Below are 23,394 nucleotides of genomic sequence, written 5' to 3'. Positions count from 1 at the left end.
GCCATCCAACATTTAACTTATTTTACATATTCTGTTGTTAAGATTGCAGGGGTCATTAGATTTAGTTGACACATAAAGCTTAGGAATGAAAGCTAATGTTATGCTTGGCACAGAGCAGTTGCATGTAGAGGGAAAATTGAGCGCAGTCGATAAAATCAGATGTAAACCAAGAGAGCATGACTTAATTCTCGCTAGATTTTCATGCCTGTCAGTCAGAATCATGTGATATATGATATCAAATGAAGCAATGAGATCAAGAACAAGGATAGTAGTAAAGCCTCTGTCTACTGACAAAAATAGATCATTCACAACTCTAGTCAATATTTATTTTGTAGTTGGCTATTCTTCCATTCAACACAGAGCCATTCAAACTATATGTTGCACCATTTACTCTCTCATCCTCAGGTGGTATTTTAGTGATAGTACATAGACACTGAGCCAAAGTTCTATGATCAAGATCATCGGGGCTAGACAAGGAGGAGGTCACTGGTAGGCTGTAGTGCTGGTTAGCATTTCAGATGTTTATTTAAACTGTACTCCTTTGTCAAAGATAGGCACCATCATTCCATCTGGCCACAGTACTTAATGTTTTAGTAAACTGCTTATTAGATGAATAGAGTTGTCTGTGTGAGTGTGGTGACTCCCCACGATGGAAGATAGCTATTGCTGCTTTCACTGCATGCACAGTAGTCTTGAACAGTAGTCCTGAACTTCCCAATATTTGTTTTGTATGTAAAGTAGTTACAGCAAATACAACGGCGTGCAGGGTATGTTTAGAATTGTATTAAAGAGATAAACATAAAGTGGAAATGCTCAGAGTTGCAGGTGTGTAACTAAAGGCAGATAGTTTCCTTAAATGGATCGCCTACATTCATATGGTGAAACAGCTTCACCAACAGTGTTCATCTCATGCATAGTAAGACTTGGCAGCTGGTCTCTTTCTTTACATGCATCAAGTGTGAACTGAAGTTCTGAAATAGCTTATTTGTGATACTGGGCTGATGGTAGGCAATCTTGGATAAGAAGCTCAAGAATATGAGCAAAGCAGGGTTTGGAAGGTACATTTCAGCAGTTTGTGTAGTGGGGACAGGCTGCAAACTCTCCAGGTTTTTTCTCCACTGTTTTCTGTATCAGGACAGTCTAAGTAGGCAAAGCAGCAGTGTGCCCCTCCCTGTCTCAAATGTTACAGAGATTAATTACCGTATAAGCCATTCCTATGTGTTCTTGCAACATGACATTGAATAAACATAGACCCATTTTTGTTTGTCATGTAATACCATTTCACAAAGCTGTACATACTTACTCTGCTACATGATCACACAAACTCCTTCTCTCCCCTACTCTTTATCTCATTTGCTCTTTTCTGACAAGCACCACCTGGGTGTCCTACATGTTGGATCTGCTTTACTTCAGTAACACGGTGCCAAAGCGTCAGACCTCTCTGCAGATCTACATGCGAGTGCCGTTCCTTGAGTTAGACTTCCCTGACTTCCCTGTGATCCCTTCAGGTCTGTGTCCTGTCTACTCTTATGAACTATAGTTGTAAAATATGGAGAAAAATGGAAATACATGATAAATACACGGTTAAAGATTCACCAGCAGTAACATCCATACCCCTAATCTATTTGAATAGTGCATTCAGTTGGGATTTCTGTTTTAGCTTTTAAATATTTTATTGTAAAACTATTAATATGCACTCTCATTCTTCTTTGATACATTTTATTTTGCTATTCTATTCATCTTCATCACATAAAACTCTTTGTAAAACTCTCCTTTGTAAAAAAAAAAAAAAAAAAGCCATACAAAGAAAACGAATTTTTAAATAGAATTATTAAAGGGCTCATATGTCTATTAGACATATTATACATCAGTATTACAAAGGAGATTATTGTAATAACGATTAATAAATGATATATTACGTAGCTGTACTACACACAGACAACCTGTGGGCTCATTAGCATCTCATATAAACAGTAGAAACATTTGCGTGAGCCAGTGTAAACTGCTGTGACCTTTACGTGTCATAATTGCACTGTCACACAATGCAGTTGTGATCGTGAAGGCAGGGAGACAAGAGGGATCCAAAGGCATGTATTTATCATACATGTTAGTCAAAACGAAGTGTGGAGTGGCCAAGAATGAAAACAAACAGCAGAAGCTAATAGTGCTGGCAACAGCTATTTGGAATTGGCTCAGCAGCCGAAGGCTCAAAAGAGGCAGACATACTAGGCTGCCCCAATGCACAGCACTGCAGACAGGTACCTGTGAGCTTAAATAGACAAACTTAAACAAGGTACATGTGTATGTGATAAGAAAACAAGGGATTGTGAATGACGTTGGCATGCTGCGTGTGTGTGTTGATCAATGGGTGTGCTCTTCTGGTTGAGTGCAGGTGGCACACTGTGATACCAACCAGTGATAAATTTCATTATTTTTCTTCCTTATGCAGGAGTGGAGCTAGTAGATAAATTGCCCGCCGCATCTTATCAAAACCCATCTTCCTGTTCAGTTGGTGCCCAAGACCTTCTGGGAACAAAACTGCAGGGTACTGTATGTGGGTTTTGTTCTCTGTAACGTTTTATCATATGTGAACTTCAAGTCTGTGTTTAGGGGTACATTATATAACAGGAACATTATATAAAAGGAACATTATATAACAGAAAACAGACAGTTAAATCCTGAACAAAAGTAATGAACACCAAGCTCAAATGGTGCAACTGGTGTAAACATAGTTTAATCTTCACTCCGGCTGTAACCATTACCTAGTCAAGCTATCATATGTAATAATTTACCTCTTCAACGAACACCAATGGCTTAAGCCATTTCCAATGGCTTAATTAATGTCTGTCACATTTTTAATGTGTGTATATATCTATGTGTATATAAGTTTACCAATGATATGATCAGTCTCTCTATCTCGCTCCAGGTTATCTATATAGCTCGAAATGCCAAGGACAATGCTGTGTCCTATTTTCACTTTGAACAAATGGCCATAGTGCAGCCTGAACCAGGTGACTGGAGTACATTTCTGCAGAACTACATGGATGGAAATAGTGAGTTAATGTCTACCTCTACAGGATCTGTGCTGACCAGTGACAGAAGGCTGTAATAATATTCATATGAATGCTTCTTCAAAGCTAAAATTGCTCTCATTTATGAATATCTTCCATTTGACATTATTTCATTTTTTTTTTAGAGGTGTTTGGTCCTTGGTATGATCATGTGTATGGATACTAGGAGCAGAGGATGACATAATCAAACATTCATTACATGTTCTTTCAGGATATCGTGGAGGTAGGGAAAAGTAATATATATGCCAGTTTGAACAGGTGATGGTTACAGCTGGAGTGAAGATTAGCAAATCTTTACACCAGTTGCACCATTTCAGCTTTGGGTGCTTTAGTGTTGTTCAGGAACGAACAGCGTGTTTTCCATTTACCTATAGGACACTGGGCATGAGTTGGAGCGCTTATGCTCCTTCCTCTGTATATCTGCTTCAGCAGAGGAGAGGGAGAGAATCACCAAATCCACTCACTTTGACGCCATGAAGCAGAACAATGTGACCAACTACTCAGACGTCCCAATCATGGACTTCAAGATCTCAATGTTCATGCGCAAAGGTCAATATGCTTGAATTCCTGTGAATAGTGAATAATGGTAGGCTAAGCATTAAAAGTGCATGTCTTTGGGCTGAGGGGCTTTGTAGGAAAGTCTGGATGGAGGTTGTAGGACTGCAGGCTGGACTCCTTCTATTCTCCTTCTAAACTTGTTTCCTCCATATTTATTTCTTTATGAAAAGTTGGTGACTGGAAGAATCACTTCACTGTGGCCCAGAATGAGAAGTTTGATGAACACTACAAGCAGAGGATGAAGAACACCATGCTACAATTCCGAACTGAAGTTTAGAGCTTCCTGAAACATTCCTATTTCATAATATTACCTTGTTAAAGGACACATTTTGATCTATATATATTGTTTTAGATGCACTGTAAAATGTAAGAAAATTATTTAAAATTTTTATGACCCTATCACAAGGGTCACAAGGGCACAACATAAAAAAACATGGAGATGCACACTGGGTTTCAGACATGCATCGTTTATCTGTGTATTGCACAAAAAATATAATCCCAATATAAAACAATCCCAAACTTGAGTATTTCTTCATGGTAGGCTTACAACAACACAACAAACAAAAATTAACTCACGCCAGCTCAACCACTAACTTCCCTAAAAACAGTAAATAAAATGCAACACTCCTACCATAACTCCCTATTGTGAAAATAGAACATAGAAAAGGCAAAAGAAACAGAGTTCCCACCCAAATGACTCCAAACAAAAAAAGAAATGAACAATATTCATAACAGTTGTAAATCTATGAACCTCAGTACTATCTCTCTGTAATAACTCAAAGCTCCTGTTTAAGAACCTTTACATATAACCCCTTGAGGCCCTGTGCATAAAGCCTCTAATTGTCAAGCACACGCTCCTAAAGCCCTGTCCAAAGACCTTACGGAACATTACACTCAGTACACACTCATAATGCCCTTTCTAAGAACCTAACTAGACAGCAAAGTACTAGCTACCAAGGCCCTATTCAAAGAACCCGGGATGGAAGAGGGTACATACAAACTCATAACAGTCTTAGCTGACATGGCTACTCGTACCACCCCCTGATGTCCCCTGCTGTAGCCCACCAACACCCCCACCCCAGCAAACTGCTCTCTGTTGCCATTAATGGACGTTCTCTTGTCGGATATCATGATGTTACTGAGCCTCTACCCATCTCAGCTGCCATGGCTACTCCCACCTCCCCCTGATGTCCTTTCCTGTAGCCCTCCTCCCCAGCCAACTACTTGTCCTTAATGGATGTTCTCTTGCAGGATGGGTCTCAGATACATGCACACCCCGGGACCAGACAAGGCCTCTAGAAAGTTGGACTAGTCATTAATTGCTTTTTTTTTTTTCATTTTTTAAATTTGTTTGTCTCTTTAAATTGTTATTATTGTGGGGGCCATTGTTGGCCAGAGGAGGATGGCCCCCATTTGAGACTTGGTTCCTCTCAAGGTTTCTTCCTCATGCTTTCCTGCCACTGTCACCCTTGGCTTGCTCACTGGGGACTTGGACTTGGACATTTGTAAAGCTACTTTGTGACAATATCTGTTCTAAAAAGTGCTATATAAATAAATTTTGATTTGATTTGATAACATCCTATTTCAGCAAAAGCAAAACCTCAAAGCACAATAGCATGAATAACAATCTTGTAACATCCAAGGATGCTTATTCAGATAATTATAAATAGTTTTCTAGGATTGTTTAGTGGTGTTAATTGCCAATTTAAGAACAGCTTGTTTGTAGCACATTATCAGAAATGGATTCTAGAATAAGATCTGGCCATCTCCTTTGAGGATTCAGTTATCACACCATATGAAAATGCAAAAACTTTGGTGAGGTCCAGAACAACCATCTATCATTCTCTGCCCATGTTACCAGCCTGACCTGGACATACAGGTTTCTCTTACATAATATCAGGAGCATTCAGCCATTTCTTTCCAGAGATGCCACTCAGTTGCTGGTCCACTCCCTTGTCATCTCAAGACTGGATTACTGCAACTCACTCTTGACTCACCTATGATAAGCAAAACGTAACTTGAAATTATTTTCATTTATCTTTATTCAGGATAAAGATTTGAACAATTAATCCAAAGTACTAACTACTAGCTACTAAGTAATGGAATGTAATCAGAAGTGTCAAGGTAGACCAGCCATCCAGCAAGAGAGAAACGCCTGCTCACACTAGGGACCAACACACTTACCGGCTTCGCTCTCAATCGCCTGAATATTGATTGCGTTCACCTGTTCCTTCAATTCACACACTTATTTGAACGCCACAGGTACACAAGGACAATGCTGCACATTAGCGGTTCACAGACCTGATGCTCTTTGAACATCGCTACATTGTCTTCGTGCCAGAAATTGCATTTTGTGTTTTTTTGTTGTTGTTGTTGTTGTTTAATCAGTGCTCCTTTTCAGTCATTCTCAGTGGATAATAAAGAGCACTTCCCTGCAACCCCGCCTCTCACTTCCTCCGCCTATGTCACAAGAAGGTTATTTTAATATAGTAATCTTTTATATTAGATTACAGATTCATTTGTTTCCAGGTAATCAGTAATCTGTAATGGAATGCATAGGGAAAACTCCCAGTCCTGTTCTACAGGTGACAATTCTTATTCAAACTACCAAACCATTTAAATGTTTTTCTGTAGTTTGCCCTATAGTGATTCCCAGTAAAGAACTGGTTCGTTTGTGTTTTAAATATTATTGAATCTGACAGGACATCTAACATTTGTTCTGATGCATAAAAGTGTTAGAAAAGCAATGCTTTAGTAATTACTTTAGTTTTAGTAATGCTAAAACGTTTTAAATTATGCAGTCATTCTTTATTGGACTTTGTGAAAGGTTAGGAGGTGAGTCAAGAAGAGGATCATAATTAGATTGAGGATATTATGTGGCAGCATCTATGTGTGTGTTTATTTAGGAGTGGTTGAGACAGGTGAGGTGACCAATGGATGGGGTGGTCCACGATATGCAACTGTAACAGTATAAGTAAGAGAGAAAGAGCCTCTTTGCATAATTCAGTGCTGTGAGGAAGGGCAGAAAGAGGAGGAGTGTGTAGAGAGAGAGTGTGGGAGAGAAGATCAGCTTGCAGAGACAGTCCCAACCAAATGACATTCGGCAAAGAGGGAGAACTACAAAAGATAAAAGGTTAGAGTACAGATGGGGACTCTACGACCTTTGTAACAATTATTGCATCATGGAAAGATTCTATTTTTCTACGGTGATTCGGCTGCAAATCTTTTCCTAAGGTTGAGCGTTTCAGAAGTACACAATTCACAATACTAATTGTGCATTTACATGCAGGAAGTGATTACAAGCGTAAAGGGATACATAGATTGTGGGAATAAAGTCTTATCTTTAACAGGTATTGCAAATATTTCAACTGTAATGACTCAGGCAGACAGAGGAAGCATCTGTAAGCAAAACACGAAGATTTATTAAATGTCTACATAAAAATAACAGGCAGGAGGATGGTCAAACACATCATGCAAAACTGGGGCAGACCAAATCAAACAGGGTAGGCAAAAGTGAAACCAAGAACAGTTCAACATCCAACAGGGGCAAATAAGCGCAACAAGGGCAGGCCCCCAAACGTCTAATATCAAACAGGGCAAACAGGAACAACATGGACAGGCCAAAGTGCAATAGAAGTGAAATGGCATGGAGACCTCTCATAAGCACAAGAGTCTTTGCTAGTGGACCAGTGAAGCTGACTGGTGGAATGCACTGAAGAGAGTAGGAGCTGTGAAACCAACAGTGGCAAATCAAGGTATTTGAACTTCTCAGAAACACCTGTCAAACTCATTCTGTGAACAAACATTCTAGTTTACCTTTGTTAACAAACTAAAAAAAAAAAAAAAAAGTCTAGGGAGGGTCATATGGGGTAAATTTTAAAAAGGATTTGGCTAATGTATAATGCCAAATATAATGCATAATGTATAACCTGAAGTCAACATAAAGTAAATGAACAAAATTGACATCTGTGATTTCATGTTAATTATTGCATTGGTTATCATGAAGCTGTGTTGACAAATAATGTTCAGTGTAATTAATAACCATTTTGCCTCATTAATCTCCTCCACTCTTCAACATGTAGAACATATAGAATGTTTAGGCATGTTGGGTTTCTAAACAGCTGTGTTAGGCATGTTGGGTTTCTTTTGATAATTCCTAGCACCAAAGATCTTGCCTTAATAGATTAATTCATTTCCTTATTTATCAATAGTTTGAATTTTTTAAAAATACTACAGGTGAAGGCGCTCAGGTGACCCAAATTGTTTCAGTTTGAAGGCATTACTATGGTCCACTATGTTACAGACAACTGGGAGAATTTTCAGATCTTCAAGGCAAGGCCAGATGACATCCTTATTATCACTTATCCTAAAGCAGGTATCCTGTGCTTCGTTTAATTTCTTATCTGACCAAGAGTATTATTGTGGTATAATATGCAGCAGTGCTACTTAGTATTTCAACATAAACTGTACTTCTATGATAAGGATGGGCAATGTCATGCCATCTGGCAACAGTACTAAATGTTTTAGTAAACTGTTTATTAGCTGAATTGAGTGGCCTGATTGAGTTTGACAACCCTCACCACTGGAAATTACCCACTGTAGGAAGTGTTTTAACCTCTGACCTTGGTGTGTTCTATCACATAAAGGACTCATGCCTGAGCATTAAAGTATTACAGAGATTAAAACTGTGTGTGGTGCACCTAGGGAATATTTATCTTAAAAATCAGAGATTAACATAAAGTGGAATTGCTCAGAAAGTATTGCAGGTATTAAACTAGTCAGATTTAACTAGTCAGTTTCCTTCAGTGGGTAGCTTACATTAATCTGGTGAATTTGTCCAGTTGCAAACACTCCTTTCAGGCTTAGCAACTTCAAAGGGGGTAACCACATTATCAGTTTCACCAACAATACTCTTCTCATGCTTGGATTGGTGGATGTAACGCAGATGTAACAGCTGCCTCGCAACAAAGTAGAAATTAACAAAACAGACCACGACACGTGGTCAGAGAGAAAAAACAAACCTCAGGCAGAGTGTGGATGTACTAAACAACAATCAAACCAGGCATTAAATCCAATATGGGAAACCCGAGTGAATAACCTAAAAAGCAGGCAAACAACGTAGGCAGGAATCAAAAGAGTGAAAAGTGGAAGATCTTGGAAGGACTGGACTGCTGAAGTGTGATATATACACTGATCAGTCATAACATTAAAACCACTGCCTGGTGAAGTGAATAACATTGAAAAAGGTGAAAAACAGACCCCTGTTACAGCTGAAACTGCTAATTGTCTTCCAGCCTAATATGAGTCACCGCTGCAGCTTTCTTTGCAGTTGTGCATTTAGCAAATTAGCTACCAGATCATAAAACTTTCTCACGTGGCATTTCTCTCAAATCACATTGAATAGACATATCTAGACCAATTATTTAAATACCATTTTATATATTGTACATACAGTTCCATGGGGTCACATAAACCCCCTGTCGGCTTCTTTTCTGACAGGCACCACCTGGGTGTCCTACATTTTGGATCTGCTTTACTTTGGCAATACGGCACCAGAGCGTCAGACCTCTCTGCCCATCTACATGCGAGTACCGTTCCTCGAGACAGCCTTCCCTGTGACCCCTGCAGGTCTGTGGCCCCTCTTACAGTGATACTGTAAGACTATAACAATGAGTGCTCTGTACGCTGGTGAGGATTGATATGAGGTATTTAAATAAATAAGCATAGAAGTCCAATACACAGTCCATAGTACAGTGGTCAAAAAACAGTCAAGGGTCAAAATACACACACATGAACAAAAACAAAAACAAAAAACACCAGAGCAATCCAATCAGTACATGATGAAGAGACATAGTGTTCAGTAGAATTCAGGTGAGGGTGACCTCTGATGGTTGAAGATGACATTGCTGGGAAGTGGTGTGATGACAAAATTATTAAATTGCTATCCTATTGTGATTGCAACCTACCTTTGAATATGACGCCAATGTTTTCTTCAATTCAACAAAGCTAATGATTGACCAGCATTTGGATGTCCAAATCAAAATACTCACATAACTTTAACAGGGAATGGGCAGAATGCTTATCACTTTCTGATATCAGTTTACAGACTTAGTACCTTAAAAATGTCTCAAAACAGACCTATTTAATGCTGAATTCAGTACTAATGTTCTGTCACTTTTCTTTTTATATTTTACTGTAAACAACATATATGCACTTTTACTTTTCTTTTTTTCTACTGTTCTTTTTTACTTTGTAAACCTATTTTTAAAGTTTCTATACACATAACACACACACACACACACACACACACACACATATATATATATATATATATATATATATATATATATATATATATATATATATATATGATTGTTCATATGCATAATAAATTTTGCCTTATTTTTCATAACACCTGATGGGTTATGACCCTGCCTTTCCTCATCCCTTGAAATTTGGTCTTAGGTCTTATTATTTGTGGTTATTGTTATTATGATTAGTGGTATAAGCAATAGTAGTAGCACTGCTAACACACATATTATTACTTTCTCCATTACCATTGTAGCAATGATTGATATTAAAAACAATTAGTAATATACGGTCATTAGTCTTAATTACTGATTAATCAATCTTTAGTTTTAATAATCATCGATACTATCACAGTAATATAGGAATTACGTATATTATTATTATGATTATTGTTATTATAGTTACTACCATCATTGGTATTATGATTATCATTATTAATCATGGCTTCTTAATTGATGATTCTTTGCTAATTAATCTTAAAAATAAGTTATATTATAATAATTACAGTGACCATTGTTTCTATTATAGTTATTATGGTCATTATTACTAATTATTATTATTAATAACATTATAGTCACGGTTATTATAATTATTACAATCATTATTCTCACCATTATTCGTGTTATTTTTGTTACTGCTATCATTATTATTATGATTATGATTATGATTATTATTATTAATCAGTATCCTTAATTATTGATTGATCACTCACTAGTCTTAAACATTATTGATATTGTTATAATAATTATAATAATAAGGACTCATATAATTTATTATGGGTACTCTTGTTATTATTGTTTCAATTATTGTTGTTGTTGTTGCTATTATTATTATTATTATTATCATTATTACTTCTTACTAATTGTTAGGTCATTGGCCCTGTTGTGCCTTCTGCTCCTGTCTCTCTCTGGTTTTGACCTGTTTCTGATATTGTTCCCTCTCTAGATGCTCCTTTGTTAATGTAATTAATATTTGTCTCAGTTACAGCTAGGGGTCACTGCGTGCTATCAGGTCCCCTAGTGAAGTGACTACCCTTGTAGAAAAATACAAGGTTAGAGGCAGCAAATTTCCTGCTGCATAATACCAGAGTTAATTCCTGTCTCAGTTGCATCTACGATTTACTACTTCACACCAGAGGTCCTAGTAAAGCAACACATTTCTATTTGGCCTTGCATCGCTACATGAATGTTGCATGTACAGAGGCAAAAATGAATTGCCATGTGTCACCAGGATTAACTTTTTGTCTTAGATTGCGCCTAGGGGTTGCTGATTTTCATCAGGACCTCTAGTAAAGTGATCAACCCTTGTAAGAGCCATAATCTATATCTAACCTGACAGATTTTAGTGTTATGAATTACAAGGTGAAGGCAGCGAATTTCTTGCTGCATGACACCAGAGTTAATTTCTGTCTTAGGTTGCAATTATGATTTGCTGTGTCACACCAAAAGTTGAAGTAAAGTGACTACAGGGCTGTAACTGATATTCAACCAGTCAGATGTCATTTCAATGAATGGTGAGATATTACTTATGTTAACCTATGAGTGGCTGTGTTCTGCACTGCCCTGTGGGTCAAACCTACCAAAGGAGTCATTGCTGATGCGTAATGACAATTATGACGCTCAGATGCAGTCGCGCTACGAGAGTATTACCTGCTTCTAGTGCTTCCAGAACTGTTTTGTTCCGCACTGGCACTGCTTCAGAGCTGCAAGAATCATTGTTGAATGTTGCTTCTTTTCTTTGATTGCTTGCTGCTGTGCTTTTCCTTTGTTTCAAGTTTCAAGTTTGTTTTATTTGTCACATACATAGTCATACACAGTATAATTCGCAGTGAAATGTTTGAGTGCTCTGTCCAAACTGAGGAAAAAGAAAACAGGTGTGCATAGAGAAATATATATTCTATATATGTACAAAAATATATTAACAATGTATGTACAATATATGTATATTATGTTTATATACACAATGTACAATGTATATGTTTATGTATATATGTATGTACACAATGTACAGAATGTACAGTTCCATCTTGTAAATGACACATTTACAGTTTTATGTTACATGGTGGTAATTGAACATATTTACAGTTATGTTACATGGTGGTGGTGGTCCCTATAGTTCATCAGGTTCCCCGATTCAGGGCCCGAATGGCCTGTGGGAAGAAGCTCCTCTTCAGTCTCTCTGTCTTGGTCTTCAGGGAGCGAAAGCGCTTCCCTGACCTCAACAGATAGAAGAGCCTATTGGGATGGGTGGGGTCCTTCACAATCCTCCTGGCCTTGGCACTGCTTGTAGTAGATGGTCTGCAGGTCAGGAAGTTCCGTGTGAGTGACGCGCTCTGCTGAACGCACTACCTTTTGGAGTGCTTGTCTGTCCTGCTTGGTGCTGTTCCCAAACCAGACTGTGATGTTCCCCGTGAGGATGCTCTCGATAGTGCAGGTGTAGAAGTTCCGCAGTACCTTGGAGGGCAGTCTGAAGTCTCTTAGGCATCTCCAGGTAGGCCCTCTCATCGTTGTCCAAGATCAGGCCCATGACAACGGTGTCGTCAGCAAACTTGACAATGATTGTGTAGCCAGAAGTGGCTGTGCAGTCGTAGGTGTACAGTGAGTAGAGCAGGGGGCTTAGGACACAACCCTGAGGAGCTCCAGTGCTGGGGGTGAGGGTGGATGAGGCGCAGTTGCCCACCCATACTGATCGTGGTCTGTCTGTTAGGAAGTTGGAGATCCAGTCACACAGGGATGTATGCAGTCCTAGATCCTCCAACTTAGTAGTGAGTAGGGAGGGGATGATAGTGCTAAATGCTGAACTGTAGTCGACAAATAACATTTTAACATAATTACCCCTCCCTTTGTCCAGGTGGGTCAGTGTGGTGTGGAGTAAGTGTGCAATTGCATCATCAGTGGAGTGGTTGTGGCGGTATGCAAACTGCAGTGGGTCCATGGAGGCTGGCAGTGAAGATGTGATGAAATCTCTGACTAGCTTTTCAAAGCACTTCATCACGACTGATGTGAGGGCAACAGGGCGGTAGTCATTTGCTATGGAGAATAAAGGCTCCCCACAACTGCAATTCAAGATTTATGCTAAGTGCTTCAAAAATTCTTAGGAATTCTGTAATTCTGCCTCTAATTCTATTCTGTGCCATGATATAATGTGATATCTGTGGAGAAACACATCAAGGTTAAGAAATGATAAACATTCCCTGGATTGAGGTGCCTGAGGTTTAATCCACCTATTCCACGATTTATCTCCCCTCCACTCTCCACTCTCTCCCTCTTGCTCTCTCTACTTAAGAGTGACTTCTCTCCTGTGTACGTATACTGGACTGCCTATGTTAGATTAGTGTCCTGAAGATAAAATAAACATCGAGAACATGAAGATTCATATAGTTTCCTGACTCATTATTGCCAAATATCTAACAATTTGGTGCAGAGAAACTAAATGACACACTGACACCTCTTTGGTAATAGCTAAACATCACAAAGAACTGGGAGAATGTTTAGAACTTCAAGGTGAGACCAGATGACATCCTTATTGGCACTTATCCTAAATCAGGTATTCCGCGCTTTGCTTAATGGTTTATCTGACCAAGAGTATTAATGTGGCTGTGAATTAAATCCAGCAGTAAGCAAAGCAAAATTTATTTATATAGCACTGTTGTTAAAAAGCAGCTTTACATATGCCTGGGTCCAAGCCTCAATACAGCAAGCCAAATAAGGCTGAGAGGAAGAAATCCCAAGAGGAACCAAGACTCAAAGGGGGACCCATCCTCCTCTGGTCAACACCAGACAACATGATTACATGGATGATATGAACAAAAGATAAAAACAAATGTGAACTGGGAATAATGATCATCACATCAAGTGGGGGGATTATATTAACATTATAGTCTCTAATTCTGAAGTGTGACATGGTAATATTGGATCAATGTCCTGGGCCAGGTCTGGTGGATGGCCAATTTGGGAAGATCAAGGGTTTCCTTCATCAGGCATGCAGTAGCAAATGACCTTGTGGTGATCCAGTGACAGATGGGCAGGAAGGCAGACAACCTCATGGTGGTAGATACAGGTCCAGAGACAGGGCAGGGAGGCATCTTGCTCAAGCACACATTAACATATATATTAACATATCCAGACCAGCTATTTAATGGCTCAGAAATTGGCCAGGGAGTTGAAAACTGTGGAACTCCATGAAAGATACCCCTGCTTTTACCACTCAAACCCAAAGGTGGAAAATCTCAAGCTTTATACCTTTATATAAGTGTTTGGTAATATTTGCTCTTAATAATATGCATTTGGAACCCATAAATCTTTAAACCAATAAGTGTTCTACAGCTTTAATATTAGAACGACTTAAAACAATTTTTTTCTTTCTCCTACACTGTGATAACATCACACAAACTCGTGGTGTGGCAATCAAAGCAAAGAATGGATGCTGCACAAAGGTGACTGTGTTTAGTGGGTGACATGCTGCACAGCCGTCTAGGGCCCGACTCGGGAAATTGTTACATACTGCAGTTTTCTTCTTTTGAACACAATTCACAACAGTGAATCAGCTCAATTTTCCTCTGGCTATTATTACTATCAGACACATATTCAACCTATTTATTTTGTTGAGAGTAGTCTGTAAATTCAATTATAGACCTGTACTCATAAACAAATAACACAGTGGAAGTGTGTAACTACATCGCAACAAAAACAAAGGTCTACTTGCAATTACACATTCAGGTGTCACGCCTTTTAAAACAATTAGTTTAAGTGGGAAATGCAAAAGCAAAGCATCCCTTAATTGGCCTCTCATCTCCCAAAAGACGCCGTTTCCGTGATATCGTCTCCGATCCGGAGAAAAGAGCTTGCTACAGACTGTGGGCTGACCGATGGGTGACTTCATGAACACACTCCTTGAACGGGAACCAGCCTTGATTGTTCCGGCTCGCGATTGGCTGCAGCTTCGGTTTATACCAAAAAGTGTGAAATAATAGGGGGATTTGGTCCTTCATAAGCGCGTGAAAATACAAAACCTTTATGGTACAAAGGCCGAAAACGTAAAATCTTTAATAGAACCTATTTGTGATTCGACGATTAAAGGCTTTTCAGTGATCTCTAGTGCCTTTTTCTTGCAATTCATTCACTCATTCCACATTTGCAACAGGTAAGTGGTTATTTCACTTCCATTAAACCGATTGGTTTCAAGTATCAAGTGTCAGTAGCTTGTAATAGTTTGAGTCCTTGGTAGACTAAGGTGAATCACTAGGTCCCTCAAAGTCTATACTTTAGGCCTATAAACGTAAGCAGAAAGGGCAAAAGGACTATTTCTAAAAATAGGCTATAAAGATAGATTACATAAATTAGATATTATTTAAAAACACTGGCTATGAAAAATGAAAGCTTATGACTGATTTGACATTGAACTTCAGTCAAGAAAAATAGTAACTAGTCCTCAAATAACTTATTATAATCTTTCCATGGATTGGGTGCCGCAAACTGTCCCTTATGTAGCTCTACTATGATGCCGAACAACCATATTTTAGTTTGATGTCCTAATGAGCAATGGTGAGTAGTTGTAATTTAGACATATTATTTTTTAAAAAACATTGCTTACTTCACAGTTGCTTTAAAGTTGGAGTTAATGAACTCCAGTTGTGGGAATCCACTGGTGTGAATGAGTACAATGTCATAATATTTCAGATATTTTTATAGTCATGTTTGGCACAGTGCTGTTATATAGCCAGATCATTTTGTTTCCACAAGTGGCCAAACCTGTCTTTTATAGTGCTAACACTCTGGATCTTTGGCCTAATCCATCTGCTTGTGGTGCTGTTTAAAGACTTCCAAAAAAATTCGTGGTTATTGACATTTGGACTTGCTGGTCATAAGTCAGAATGGGTGTTTCCTAAAATAAGACTAGAGTTTAGCTAACATTACCACTAACTGACATTACCAGGATATTAACTTATTTGAGCGTGGTGTCGAATTCTGATTTAATTTACTTATGGAAAAGTTTGGAACTCATTTAAAAACCTTTAGAATGAATGAAATTGAATGTGTGTATGTGTAAAGGAAAAGCAGTTTTTATTGCCACTTCTTTGAAAACTGACGGGAAGGATAGCAGATATGCCTGGTTATATAATACCAGTATAGTCTTCAGAAATACTTTTATATATACACTTTTTTTTTTTTTTTGGTCTGTTACAGATGGATCTGCCTCGCCCAGAGATGTTTGACTTCCATGGTGTCCACATGACACATTATTTCACAGACAACTGGGAAAAGGTGCAGAACTTTAAAGCCAGACCTAATGACATTGTGGTTGCCACTTACCCCAAATCAGGTACCTACATGTGTCGGACTTTCACACATGCTAAAAAAAAAAAGAGAACAAACAAATTGTGTTGTGGTTTTATTTATATATATATATATATATATATATATATATATATATATATATATATATATATATATATATATATATATATATAATAAAATATTTATTATATATATATAATAAAATATTTATTATATATATATAATAAAATATTTTATTATATATATATAATACAATATTTTATTATATATATATATATAATACAATATTTTATTATATATATATATATATATAATAAAATATTTATTTATTTAGCTGTGGTGAACTTTAATCAATTGGCCTCTCTGCTAATCTCTGATATGAGGCTTGAGCATTTTACCACCGCTCAGGCAAATCTGACTTCTCTCTACCAACAAAATGCTGACATAACCAGTCGAACCTTGGGATAAGAAGAAAAGCCGCACTGACCACAGACAACGTACCTTTTAGGCCCATCTACAGATGCGCCTATTCCTTTATTGTATGTTCGCACATGTCTAGAGTATGCACGTCTGCTACATTGTTTAATTCTATGACGCAGGTTGGGTTCCTGCCCAAGTTGTGCCAGAGTGTGCATAAGTGTGGGGGAGTAGGGGATCTGGATGAGAGGATGCGTTGCAGGGTATCATTAACTTTGTCAGTGACACTGGTGTTTCCTCTGCATGCCCTGCCGGCTATACTGCGTCCGTTTACATCTCCAGGGGCATTGTTTGGCTCTTGTCAGGTTGTATGCAGCATGGTTATTGGTTGGAAAAATGCCCTGCCGCATTTGTTGTGCAGTCAAATAAATTCTGCCAACATTTTTGTTCACCTAACAGCAATCTATAAAGCAGGGTCATTTCCTCTCCTCTTAATGTCATTGGTGACATGTCTCTGTGTAAAGAACTTCACTCTGAACAATATAGGTTATATTCCTAATGTGTCTACTGAAAGCAAGGCTGTCCCTGAATAAGTCAGAATTCTAAAACTTACTAACACTGCAGCATTATGTTGTATGATTATATGATGTATGATTTGAGTTAGATTTTTAAAAGCTGATTTTAAATGACCCCCTGCCTCTCTGACAGGTACCACCTGGGTCTCCTATATTCTAGACCTGTTGCATTTTCGTCAGACAGATGCAGAGCGTGAGAACACTGTTCCTCTTGATGAAAGAGTACCCTTTTTGGAGTTCTTCATGCCATCTTTATATACTCCAGGTCATTAGGAAACCTACAGTATGCTGCTCATCTAATTACTGTAATCCATGTTTGACACTGCATTTATCAGGTTGTTAAAGGGGCTGGATTTTTATGTTAAGAACACAAGGTTACATAAGGGAGCAAAAGGTTTGGAGCCATTACATAAGTAATGCTGAATGTTCATCATAGATCTTTTTGTTTCTAAAGTAGTATTTCAGAAGTTCTTCACCAGCCCATTTTTTGTGAGGTCCATGTCAGAGTACCGAACATAATTATTACTGCATAATTCTGATATGCAATACTTTTTCTTTAAATCAGATCAAAAGCAAAAATGAACAGACATTATTGAAACGTTTGTCAGGAGCAAAAAAATGCCAACTAGAACATATTTGAATATATATATATTCATAAATATTAAAATAATATTTAAATATAAGGGGGTGTTGCACTTTTTTTTTTCTCCTTTCCAAAGAAAAACAATTTTTTATTCACACAGGTACGGAGATGGCAGATATGTTGTCTACTACTCCTCGCATCATCAAAACTCACCTTCCTGTTCAGTTTATGCCCAAGTCCTTCTGGGAGCAGAGCTGCAGGGTAGAGTATGTAGGGCTTCCTGAGGTGGCCTCCCAAGAAACACAGGACCTCCTTTTGAACTTAGTAATCTTTAATAGAAGCCTCATTATATGAAATATGTTCCCATGAAGCTATTCAAATATACTGCGTCATAGCAATAAAATCTTCTCCTTTTCAGCTGAAGTAAATTTGACATCATGCACCTTGGTTTATATAACATCTCTGTTTGATTCATGATAATCTGTGGGTATGTACTGTCCCTTTTATCTACAGATTGTGTATGTTGCTCGCAATGCCAAAGACAACGTTGTTTCCTACTTCCACTTTGACTGCACAGAAAAGATACAGCCAGAGCCAGGAGACTGGAAGAGTTTTCTGCAGAGATTCAAGGATGGAAAGAGTGAGTCACTGAATCAGCAACTGTATGCATGAACAAGTGAATCTGATACATTTCACTCCATATGCACAATCACTACATTTTTTTAAAACTACATGTGAACAAACCACCTTTTCAAATATTTGAACTGTGTAAAATACTGACTCCTTTTTCTGGCCAAAAATCTCCTCATTTACTTTGCCTTTAAAATTCCATCAGTGGTGTTTGGCTCCTGGTATGACCATGTATGTGGGTGGTGGGAGAAAAAGCAGATGTACTCCAATATACACTACATGTTCTTTGAGGATCTGGTGGAGGTGAGACTCGCATGCTGTTGTCAGATTTCAGATGACACGTGGTTGGGTCCCCATTTTGCCTTTACATTTACAACCTAGTCAGTGGATTTGGTACAGTAACAAATGAAATTTGCAAAACGAATGAACTCTTGAATGAGTTAACAAATAAATGTTTATTCAGTATAGTTCCTTTTTTTTTAAAAAAAAATGTAATTAATTAAAACAAATTTAACATCACAGAAGTATCAAGTATAAATGTTTATTGGCAGCATTTTTGGTTTTGGTGCTTCAGGACACTGGGCGTGAGATAAGGGGCCTTTGCTCCTTTCTCGGTTTGTCCCCGTCAGAAGACGAGAGGGAGAAAATTAGAGGAGCTGTTCAGTTTGATGTTATGAAGGCCAATCCGCTGACCAACTTGGAAGATGACACGACACTGGACTTCAGTATCTCTCAGTTCATGCGTAAAGGTGAGTTAAGACCGGCCGTCAGGTAGACAGAAAAGGAGTAAAGGATGTTTGTGAAGTGTTACGTTTGCGCTTTATGACCCCTCTTCCTTTCCTGTATGTTGACGCATCTTAGGGAAGGTCGGGGACTGGAAGAATCACTTCACTGTGGCTCAGAATGAGCAGTTTGATGAACACTACAAACAGATGATGAAGAACGCCACTCTACAGTTCAGGACGGAAATTTAGAGCAATATTAAAGTACCCTGTTTTATCATTTACTTTTTAATTCAAGGTCAGGGGTGTGACTAGACTCATGGCTGATTTCGGAAATCAAAAATCTAAACTACACTCTTATGTTTGGTAGATATACCACAATGGACTGGTATATGTGACAAATGAGTGCAATTTATGGGAATGTCCTAAGTACATGCAGCAGTTTATAGTTCCTGTTATGGCCCTGCTGACAACCCACCCAGTGTTCCCAGTCTCACCAGGGCTACTTAAACCCACAGGCTCTTTCCTCCATTGCAACTAAGTGAAGTCTGTATGCTTTTCGATTGTAGATGGTGTTGGATGCTGGAGCCTTTCTGTCTCCAGGCACCCAACGCAAGGTCTCTCTGTCTCTCTGTCTCTGTCTGTCTCTGTGGCTCGTTCATGCAGAGAACATCTAAACTCGCTTCTTTCCTTTCTCATAGACCCTTAGAACATGCCTCGCTTTTCCCTGTCATCCTGTAGATTGGATAGTAGATATAGGACATTTTTTATATATAATATAAAATTACACACACTGTGCTTTCCTCAATAAAGTGGAACTCTCTTGATTCACTACCCTGGTGTCACTGTCTCTTGACTTTCCCAGATTGATCCAGCTACAGAGGGTAACTTGGAGGAGATTGAACCTAAAGGACTGGTCACTTTGAACCAGTTTCTAACAGGGGTGATTAAACCTTCATTTATATAAAAAGAATGCTCTTATAAAAAATGTGTGATGTCTGAGAGAAAAGTGTTTTTTTTTTTTTTGTTTTTTTTTTAAAAGACTATTAAACAGATTCCTTTAGCTATTTGTTTGGGTTCTTCTCTCCCCCCCAGCACAAGGATTTTAAATGTAATGCATAGACTAAAATAATTTTGTTCCTTACATATGTTATTTTTATTTTAAAGATGCACATTGATTTAAATTTTGGTGGAAAATTTGAAAGGATACAGATAGAAATTAAATCTGAAATAAAAATAAGAGAATTTTACTCTCTGGAGATGCATCTAATATAGTCCGTTTTCTAATCACCCAGAATTTAATTTAACTCAAAGCCATATTAGAATTAGGAGCCATTTGTGCAGAATGGTTTCTTTAAAGGGAAAAAGTACCCCCATGCTGTTTAACTGGCCTTGTTTGCTCTCAAACAGTGTGGTATTTTCCTGCCAAACTGAATTGATTTTGCTTGGAACTTGCGGAGTAAAACTACAAGGTCACCACCTGGATTTAACTAAGCCAATAGGTAAAAGCCTCCCATTGCGTAATTACTGCATGGGTGATGTTTCAGCTGGCAACGTTACTTAATCCTAACTGATGCAGTGAGTAGCTTCGCGTTTGTTAAACAACCATGTCGAAAGACACATCCTGTGGTCATGGAAAAGATGTTGTTGTTATTATTGGCATACATCTAAGGAGATTGCTGAAGTTGGGTTTAGAACTGTCCAATGCATTATTTAAAAAGTTGAAGGACAGTGGGGAAACATCATCTTTGAGGAAGAAATGTGGTCAGAAAAAAAATCTCGAATGATCGTGTTCGGCGATCGCTTAAATGTGTGAAATTAAATCTTAGAAAAACAACTGTATAACTCGGGGATATGTTTAATGGTGAAAGTAAGAGCATTTCCACACGCACAATGTGAAGGGAATTTAAGGGATTGGGACTAAACAGCTGTGTAGCCTTAAGAAAACCACTTGTTAGTGAGGCTAACCGACAAAAATGGCTTCAATTTGCTAGAGAGCATAAAGATTGGACTCTGGAGCAATGGAAGAAGGTCATGTGGTCTGATGAGTCCAAGATGACTGCCAGAATTCATTGGGCTCAAATTGTGAAAGAGTGGTTCAGGGAGCATGAGGCATAATTTTCACACATGGATTGGCAAACTTTTTCAAAAATAACATGCAGCTAAGTGAAGTCTTATATGTTTGTGTGTGTATATATAGATCAAGGATCTGATCCGAGATTACTACAATAATTTCAGGATGAGGGTCACTTAGGGGGCAATAACATCAGACTGGCATCTTGGGAAAGGCATAATAACAGGCTGTACAATCTCTGTTATTCTCTTTGCCCTTGCCATGAACCTGGTGATCAAGTCAGCCGAGGTGGAATGCAGAGGGCCCCTAACCAAGTCTGGTGTATGGCAGCCCCCCATTAGGGCGTTCATGGATGATCTTACCATCACGACTACATCCGTCCCAGGGAGCAGGTGGCTCATGCAAGGACTTGAGAGACTTATCACCTGGGCAAGGATGAGCTTTAAGCCCTCTAAGTGAAGATCCATAGTGCTGAAGACAGGGAAAGTGACTGAAGAGCTTAGGGAAGCTATTTGATACAAGCCTGAAAGATTCAGCTGCCGTCCAGAAGTCCAATGACAAGCTTGGAGCTTGGCTCACCAAGGTCAACAAGTCTGGCCTGCCTGGTAGATTTAAAGCCTGAATCTACCAGCGTTCCATCCTACAAAGAGTCTTGTGGCCTCTGCTGGTCTATGAGGTCCCGCTGACAACAGTTGAGTCCCTGGAAAGAAAGATCAGCAGCTTCCTCCGAAAGTGGCTGGGCCTTCCACGGAGTCTCACCAGTGCAGCACTGTATGGGACAAGTAACATCTTGCAGCTACCCTTCAGTGGCCTCACTGAAGAGTTTAAGGTTGCATGCACAAGAGAGGTCTTGCAGTACAGGGACTCCAGTGACTGTAAAGTGTCATCAGCTGGCATTGAGGACAGGAAGGAAATGGCAGGCTGAAAAGGAAGTGCAGGTGGCAGAGTCTCGCGTCAGACAAAAGGCACTGGTTGGTAGTTTGGTGATGGGCAGAGCGGGCTTGGTTTACTTCCCAAAGCCCAAGGCAAGGAGAGACACTATCAATTTCAGGAAGAGATCCAAGCAGCTGTGGAGGAAGAGAGAGTCACCAGGGTGGTGGGACTCCGGTAACAGGGCGCGTAAACTAGGTGGGAGAACATACTGCAGCGCAGGATTTGCTGGTCAAACATCATGCAGGCAGACTTCCATTGTGTCCGGTTCCTTGTGTAGACAGTTCGATGTTCTACCAAGCCCAGCAAACCTCCATGCTTGGGGAAAGAAAGAGACATCTACCTGCCTCCTTTGCTCTGGAAGAGGCTCTTTGGAACATCTCCTCAGCAGCTGCCCAAAGGCACTTGTGGACGGTCGCTATCGGTGGTGCCATGACCAGGTGATTAAGGCAGTTGCTGAGAGCATAGCCTCAGCCATTAGCACCAGTGAACAGCATCACGCCCAAAAGAAGGTAATCACCTTTATCAAAGAGTTAGATAAACCTCAGGCACGACTCAGAACAACAACGGGCCTCGTCCACACAGCCTCCGACTGGCAACTCCTGGTTGATCTGGGAAGGCATCTGAAGTTCCCTCAGCAAATAGCCGAAACTTCACTCTGCCCAGACATGATCATCACCTCTGCTGCTTCGAAACATCTGATCATGCTGGAACTTACCGTGCCCTGGGAAGAGCACATGGAGGAAGCCAATGAGAGGAAGCATGGCAAGTACCGGTTACTGTTGGAGATGTGCAGAGGCTGGAGGACGAGCTATGAGCCCACAGAAGTGGGCTGTAGAGGCTTTGCAGGTCGCTCCCTCTGCAGAGTTCTCAGTCGACTTGACTTCTCAGGATGGCTAAGAAGAGGGCCATACAATCTGAAACTGAAGCCGCAGACAAAGCCAAAAGATGGCTTTGGCTCAAAAGCCCTGATCTGTGAGTAGCTGCTGGAATGCAAGTCGGGGCTTGATCAACCCTGGCTGGATCCCCTGGGTGAGGGTGTCAGATGTTGAGAGACCCGAAATATCCGATGACTCCAGATTACATCACTGATGATGCGTCTCAGTGCATCCATGAGATGTTTCTTGCACTATATATATATATATATATATATATATATATATATATATAAAAAATCCAAAGAAGATTCTAGATGAGAAACTGCAACAGTATACTGCACTTTAGTAAGA

General features: G+C 39.2%; 2 protein-coding genes and 2 pseudogenes across 3 annotated transcripts; all 4 read left to right on the top strand.

Annotated features, from left to right (window-relative positions):
• The first annotated feature begins 1,035 nt into the window (after positions 1-1,035).
• LOC113584311 (cytosolic sulfotransferase 3-like) lies at positions 1,036-4,138 on the top strand (annotated as a pseudogene).
• Positions 4,139-7,216: 3,078 nt separating this feature from the next.
• On the top strand, positions 7,217-13,313 carry LOC113584325 (cytosolic sulfotransferase 3-like). Of its 2 annotated transcripts, XM_081703701.1 has the most exons (4): positions 7,218-7,384; positions 7,899-8,004; positions 9,129-9,257; positions 12,789-13,313. In XM_081703701.1, exons 2-4 carry the CDS (start codon positions 7,914-7,916, stop codon positions 12,893-12,895), a joined length of 327 nt encoding a protein of 108 aa, XP_081559827.1. In that variant the 5' UTR covers positions 7,218-7,384; positions 7,899-7,913; the 3' UTR covers positions 12,896-13,313. The 2 variants fall into 2 exon arrangements, 1 of the variants encoding a protein (XP_081559827.1); XR_003411401.3 differs by lacking the exon at positions 12,789-13,313 and having other exon boundaries at positions 7,217-7,384; positions 7,933-8,004; positions 9,129-9,195.
• Positions 13,314-15,194: 1,881 nt separating this feature from the next.
• Positions 15,195-20,116, top strand: LOC113584324 (cytosolic sulfotransferase 2-like). Its single transcript, XM_081703702.1, has 8 exons — positions 15,195-15,481; positions 16,124-16,259; positions 17,360-17,491; positions 17,970-18,070; positions 18,323-18,449; positions 18,645-18,742; positions 19,014-19,188; positions 19,301-20,116. Exons 1-8 carry the CDS (start codon positions 15,479-15,481, stop codon positions 19,411-19,413), a joined length of 885 nt encoding a protein of 294 aa, XP_081559828.1. The 5' UTR covers positions 15,195-15,478; the 3' UTR covers positions 19,414-20,116.
• Positions 20,117-20,944: 828 nt separating this feature from the next.
• LOC113584310 (uncharacterized) lies at positions 20,945-23,144 on the top strand (annotated as a pseudogene).
• Positions 23,145-23,394: the final 250 nt, after the last annotated feature.

This window comes from Electrophorus electricus, chromosome 20 (genome assembly GCF_041902795.1).
Source record: "Electrophorus electricus isolate QZ-2024a chromosome 20, ASM4190279v1, whole genome shotgun sequence".
Taxonomy (NCBI): Eukaryota; Metazoa; Chordata; class Actinopteri; order Gymnotiformes; family Gymnotidae; genus Electrophorus; species Electrophorus electricus.
The sequence above is the reverse complement of the archived record's forward strand: the minus strand, read 5'-3'. Positions and strand labels throughout refer to the sequence as shown.

What these genes read in the sequence shown, in the direction of transcription:
- LOC113584325 (XM_081703701.1), top strand. Translation starts at nt 7,914, where the DNA reads ATGGTCCACTATGTTACAGACAACTGGGAGAATTTTCAGATCTTCAAG. An exon ending in TATCACTTATCCTAAAGCAG is followed by an intron (nt 8,005 to 9,128) that starts GTATCCTGTGCT and finishes CTTTTCTGACAG; the next exon opens with GCACCACCTGGGTGTCCTAC. An exon ending in CTTCCCTGTGACCCCTGCAG is followed by an intron (nt 9,258 to 12,788) that starts GTCTGTGGCCCC and finishes CCCTTTGTCCAG; the next exon opens with GTGGGTCAGTGTGGTGTGGA.
- LOC113584324 (XM_081703702.1), top strand. An exon ending in GCCATCTTTATATACTCCAG is followed by an intron (nt 17,492 to 17,969) that starts GTCATTAGGAAA and finishes TTATTCACACAG; the next exon opens with GTACGGAGATGGCAGATATG. An exon ending in TCTTTGAGGATCTGGTGGAG is followed by an intron (nt 18,743 to 19,013) that starts GTGAGACTCGCA and finishes TTGGTGCTTCAG; the next exon opens with GACACTGGGCGTGAGATAAG.